The following is a 6,180-nucleotide window of genomic DNA, read 5'->3' as shown; positions in this document are numbered from 1 at the left end:
TTTGGGTGTGGGGGATCTATGAGGTTAGAGAACCTTGTTGGCTCTCCTGCCTGGGCTCCCTCCATACCACCCTCCCCCTGCATCCAGAGCAATGGCTCCTCCTCCCTTCCCTTGCTTCCTCAAACACACTGGGCACTGGACTGCTTGTTCCTTGGCTCTTAGCCTGGGGGTGGGACAGACAAGGATTCATTCTCTTACCTTCTTCATCCCCGCTCCAGGCTAGGTCCTAAATAAGAGGGTGAGGACTGAGAAACTCATTCCTACTCTCTGCCCCAGACTACCACACTTTGTTTATGCCTCTCCTTACCCCACCAGTTGCAACTACTTAGGTGACTCTCCTTCATCAGACCAGGCTCAGACCCCTGCATCCAGCTCCGTGCCCGGCACATGGTAAAAGCGATTGTGGCAGAAATGAGGGCAAAGCCAGTTCTTGCCTCCGGGGACCCAAGTGGTAAGGAGGTGGGAGTGGGACGACAGCCTCCCAGAACCCGGCGGGTAGTCACTCCACCTCGTGGCCCCGCCTCAGTGGGCGTGGCTCTGTCTGGTCACCAGTCCGGGGAGGGGGCGTGGCCAAGGCGGGGATGTGCCCTCCCCTCGGGGGAGTCACGTAGCTTTGCGGCATCCGCAGCCTCATTTACAGGAGCCTGAGCTTCAGGCGCAGCTGTTGTGGATTTGAATCCGCGCCCTTCCTGTGGCTGACGCCGCTAACTCGCTGCGCACCTTGCTGCACACAGGTGAGGTAATCCGGCGAGGCAAGAGCTGCTCAGCATCTCCCCTTCCTCTCCCTGACTCTTCCCTCTATCACCCTTGTGCTACTCTCGGGGGTCCTTGGATGTGCCTTCTCGGTTCTCTTCTTAATCCTCTCTCCTTTCTGTCCACTCGGAAACCCTATGGTTCAGCCTCTCCCACAGGACCCCTTCCTCTTAGCTCTCATGCCCGGACCTCAGCTTTTCTAATCCCAAGTCTTCCTCTGCCTACAGAATTTTTCCTCGGGGTCAGCCTCTCCCAGCCAGCCCATTTTCATCTCAGCCTACACCCTCTTCTAGGCTAAGTTCCTGGTCCAGTTGTCTTGCCTACTCTCTCCCCCTGGTTTAGGTCTTTCCCTTGGCTAGTTAGCCTGTCTCTCTGTCACCTCCCCACAGATCTCCCTGCTCCATCCTCCCTTTCTCAGGCCCTTTGCTTACCCCTTTCAACCCTGGTCCTTTGCTCCCATCTGGCTGCAAAGGCAGTCAGATTTGGGGTATGGAAAAGAAGAGGTTACAGAAGCCCATGGCAGTTACGTGTGCCACTCCTGCTCCCCACTTGTCACCCACTTTTCCTCCAGAACCCGAGGGAAGAGGATGATAGGTACTTTTGCTTCATTCTGAAGCCTTGGAAGGAAGTATGCTTTTCCTAGGAGTCTTGCTGAAGATGGTAAGATGGAAGTTGCAAAGGCCAGGGCTTATGTCCTACCCGAAGGGGCCAGATTCAGTGAAAGAAGGACTGGATCTTTGTTTGGGCAGTAGTTTCACAAGAAGACCTGTAGCTTCGGGCAGTTCACCTCCCCACCCCCACCCCGCATCTTTCCCCAGGGCTGGGAAGGGTGCCCACCAGAGACAAAAGGAGATGTGGGAACTGGGGCCCTAAGCCTGCTAGCTGTCAGAGGGATTGGTGCCACTGTGTTGCCCAGGACCCACGCCAAGGACTACTGCCTTGTTCCTAGCTCTATGCTTGTTGGGAGGTGGGGGGAGGCTATTTGGCCCCCATGTGGCCAGGAGAGGAAGCAGAGGAAGTCCTAGGTCGGATCCAGCTTTTTTTTTTTTTTAAAGATTTTATTTATTCATTTGACACAGAGCGAGAGCGAGAGCGAGAGAGAGAGAGAGAGAGAGAGAGAGAGAGAAAGAAGCAGGCTCCCTGCTGTGCAGAGAGCCCGATGTGGGGCTTGATCCCAGAACCCTGGGATCATGACCTGAGCTGAAGGCAGAGGCTTAACCCACTGAGCCACCCAGGCGCCCCGGATCCAGCTTTTTTTTTTTTTTTTTTTTTTTTTTTTTTTTTAAAGATTTTATTTATTTACTTGAGAGAGAGACAGTGAGAGAGAGCATGAACGAGGAGAAGGTCAGAGAGAGAAGCAGACTCCCCATGGAGCTGGGAGCCCGATGCGGGACTCGATCCCGGGACTCCAGGATCATGACCTGAGCCGAAGGCAGTCGTCCAACCAACTGAGCCACCCAGGCGTCCCCCGGATCCAGCTTTTATATCTCGTCTCTACTCCACAGAGCTGTCACCATGCCCCACTCATTCCCAGCCCTTTCTGCTGAGCAGAAAAAGGAGTTGTCTGACATTGCGCTCAGGATTGTGGCCCCAGGCAAAGGCATTCTGGCTGCCGATGAGTCTGTAGGTAGGTGGGGACCTGTGCCTAGGTGGGGTGGGGTAGAGATGGCCAGAGAGCCCTGGGAATGAGCTTGCTACCCCTCTTTTTTTTGCCTCCAGGCAGCATGGCCAAGCGGCTGAGCCAAATTGGTGTGGAGAACACAGAGGAAAACCGCAGGTTGTACCGCCAGGTCCTGTTCAGTGCTGATGACCGTGTGAAGAAGTGCATTGGCGGGGTCATCTTCTTCCATGAGACGCTCTACCAGAAAGACGATAATGGCGTTCCCTTCGTTCGTACCATTCAGGATAAAGGCATTGTCGTGGGGATCAAGGTGCAGCCACTCGCCCTTGATGGGGGCTGAACATGGAAATAGATGTGTGTGTGTGTGTGTGTGTGTGTGTGTGTTGACAAGGGGAATCCTGCCTGGGTTCAGCCCTCTGTCTGTGTGTTTCCTCTACAGGTTGACAAGGGCGTAGTGCCTCTAGCAGGGACTGACGGAGAAACCACCACTCAAGGTACAGGATGGGTGGGTGAAGACCACAGGGTTGTTGGATGGTTGATGCTGGCAAAGAAGGGCAGAGTAATGAGGCTGGCACTATGCCTGCAGGGCTGGATGGGCTCTCGGAACGCTGTGCCCAATACAAGAAGGATGGCGCTGACTTTGCCAAGTGGCGTTGCGTGCTGAAAATCAGTGAGCGCACACCCTCAGCACTTGCCATTCTAGAGAATGCCAACGTGCTGGCCCGCTACGCCAGCATCTGCCAACAGGTATGTATATGTGTGCGTAAGGGGCTTAGGTGGGTGCCCTGTGTCTAGTGGGGAGAGGGGTACAGGGCTTTCTCCCCTCCCACCTGCTGCCCCGCCCAAGCTACTCTGCTCTTACCTGCAGAATGGCATTGTGCCTATTGTGGAGCCTGAAATCCTGCCAGATGGAGACCACGACCTCAAACGTTGTCAGTATGTTACCGAGAAGGTGAGTCCACAGCCGCACACAGACACATACTGCAAGGGCACATACTGACGGGGGAGCCTGTTCCCCATAGTCCCTGGCTCAGATGCAGGCACTCACCCCAAGCACCCTTTACACTGTCCCAGAACACACCTGCGAGTTTGAGCCTGTACTGACCCTCACAGTCATGCCCATGTTCCCCTAAAAAAGGGGCCACCAGAACCTTAGTAAGCCTCCTTTGATCTCCAGGTCTTGGCTGCTGTGTACAAGGCCCTGAGTGACCATCACGTGTACCTGGAGGGGACCTTGCTCAAGCCCAACATGGTGACCCCTGGCCATGCCTGTCCCATTAAATATAGCCCAGAGGAGATCGCCATGGCAACTGTCACTGCCCTGCGTCGCACTGTGCCCCCAGCTGTCCCAGGTACTGCCCTGCTTCCTAACTTGCTCTGTCCCTAAGACCCATTCTCAGGTTCTTGTGGCCTTCATGGGTCCCTTGCCCTGGAAAAATAGGGGCTTGACCAACCAGTTTGTCTTCTCTTCTCTACTCTAGGAGTGACTTTCCTATCTGGGGGTCAGAGTGAAGAGGAGGCATCACTCAACCTCAATGCTATCAACCGCTGCCCCCTTCCTCGGCCCTGGGCCCTCACCTTTTCCTATGGGCGTGCCCTTCAGGCCTCTGCCCTCAATGCCTGGAGAGGGCAACAAGACAATGCTGGGGCTGCCACTGAGGAGTTCATCAAGCGGGCTGAGGTAGGGAGCTAGAGATGGTGGTTGTGGGAGAGGGGTATGGCTAGGCGGGAGGGCAGCACCCACAGACTAGAGCCTGGGCAGGGTTTGGCACCTCTGGGCAGTGTCAGCCCGCTTACTCCACCTCCCTCCTACCCCTCATCCTTTTGCAGGTGAATGGGCTTGCAGCCCAGGGCAAGTATGAAGGCAGCGGAGAAGACGGGGGAGCAGCAGCACGGTCCCTCTATATTGCAAACCACGCCTACTGAGTACGCATTCCACACTACAGCCCTTGGTCTGGCCATCTGCACCCTATTTTGCCTATAGTTACGGCTAGGACCGAATAGCCATGCAGAGCAGAGATGCCTCCATCCAGCACTGAGTCATCTTCCTTTTCTTGTCCTCCCCTCCCCCCTCCCACTGCTGCACCCGGGACCATTGGATGGGAAGATAGGACGCCCCTTGTGACTGAAGACAGGAGAAGTTGCTAGAAGTCAGAGCAGGATGCCTGGGTTTCCCCCTGCCTCCTTCAGCCCCCACAATTTCCTCATGATGTGGTAGCTTCTCCTTGGGCTTTCCTTTCCTGCCCTGCTTCTTCGGATCAGAAAGTAAGACACCAGATGTGACTCATGCCTTGGGTACATACCACAAAGCAAATAAATGGTAGCAAACCATGCTAATTTGTCTGTCTGTTTTACACATCAAATTCCCACCTCAGTTTCTGATTTCCATTGACTGTCTCTGGGCCTCCTGCCTGTGGAGGTGGGGAGGGTAGTTTTCCTGGGTTCTAAGTTTATGAGGGAGGGGTACACCGAGTCACCATTCCCGGCTCAGGCTCTTGCTGGTGATGTCCATGGCTGCAGTGTGGGCAGTGCAGACGGCTGCATGTTCTTCAGGGACTGCTGCCTCAGGCACTAGGGGGCAGCTGAAGGATGGAGGAAGGTGAGAACTTGTACAATTCCTGAAGGCAGCTTTTGCACAGAGCCCAAAACAGATAAGGGGATGGGAGTCTCTCACTTGTCCTCTGCGTTGAACCCTGCTGGGGCTTGACACATTGTGCTGGGGTTGTAGGGTGGGCACTGCAGGAGCAGCACTTGGGCTCCTGCCCAACATGGAAAAGCCCCAAGGCTCAGGACTGCCAGACGGAGCAGACTGTCTATGAGGTTGCCAGGGGCTCTTGCCCATTCCCACTGGGGTAGATGAGGACACAGAGAAGGCTGATTTGAGGGTCTGGGCAAGGGTAGAACTGTTGAGGTTTCATGCTAAAGTTTGCCCACTTAGCTGGGGCGTGGGGGTACATCAAACACCTGGTCTGTCTGAGGGGATGAAAAGATGAGAGAACTAGGTGTGTTTTGTGTGAACTGGGGAGGCCAGGCTCTGTGTAAAGTACTCCACCCAGCTAATTACTGCAGCATGGGGATGTAGGCCCAGTGGGACCTGCCCTTATATTAATAAAAATAGATAACACTTATATGGTACTTTGTTTTTTAAAAAAAGTTTTATTTAGGGGCACCTCGGTGGCTCAGTCAGTTAAGCATCTGCCTTCAGCTTGGGTCATGATCTCAGGGTCCTGGGATCAAGCCCCGAATTGGGCTCCCGGCTCCGTGGAGAGTCTGCTTCTCCTTCTCTCTCTGATACTCCTCCACACTTGTGCATGCTCTCTTTCTGTCTCGAATAAATTTAAAAAAATAATAAGAGATTTATATATCTGAGAGGGAGGGAAAGATTGCTTGAGCAAGGTAAGGGACAGAGGGAAAGAGAGAGAATCTCAAGCAGACTCCCTGCTGAGCATGGGGCTCAACGCAGGGCTCGATCTATCCCACAGCAACCCTGGGATCATGCCTGAGTTGAAACCAAGAGTCAGATGCTGCACCAACTGAGTCACCCAGGCATCCCCTGTTGCACTGACTATGTATTCCTGGCAGGCCAGGCCCTATTCTAATCACGCTACATTTAGTAACTCATTTACTACAACACTGTATAAAGCAGATACTATTACTATCCCTATTTTAATATGAGGAAACAGGCACAGAGTGGTTAATTAATTAAACTCTTGAGAGCACTCAGGTGAAGTGAAGAAGTCAGGATTTAAACCTAAGTGATCCAGAATTCTGGATCCAGGATTCAGAATCCGCTTGTGAATTTTCTA

The 6,180-nt window shown here is 53.8% G+C and overlaps 1 protein-coding gene across 1 annotated transcript; it reads left to right on the top strand.

Annotated features, from left to right (window-relative positions):
• Positions 1-589: 589 nt before the first annotated feature.
• On the top strand, positions 590-4,705 carry ALDOC (aldolase, fructose-bisphosphate C). Its single transcript, XM_004746996.3, has 9 exons — positions 590-734; positions 2,259-2,380; positions 2,473-2,684; positions 2,814-2,868; positions 2,961-3,121; positions 3,243-3,326; positions 3,552-3,726; positions 3,856-4,055; positions 4,205-4,705. Exons 2-9 carry the CDS (start codon positions 2,269-2,271, stop codon positions 4,298-4,300), a joined length of 1,095 nt encoding a protein of 364 aa, XP_004747053.1. The 5' UTR covers positions 590-734; positions 2,259-2,268; the 3' UTR covers positions 4,301-4,705.
• The last annotated feature ends 1,475 nt before the right edge of the window (positions 4,706-6,180 follow it).

This window comes from Mustela putorius, unplaced genomic scaffold (genome assembly GCF_011764305.1).
Source record: "Mustela putorius furo isolate JIRA1106 unplaced genomic scaffold, ASM1176430v1.1 tig00003962_pilon_pilon_pilon, whole genome shotgun sequence".
Classification (NCBI taxonomy): Eukaryota; Metazoa; Chordata; class Mammalia; order Carnivora; family Mustelidae; genus Mustela; species Mustela putorius.
The sequence above is the reverse complement of the archived record's forward strand: the minus strand, read 5'-3'. Positions and strand labels throughout refer to the sequence as shown.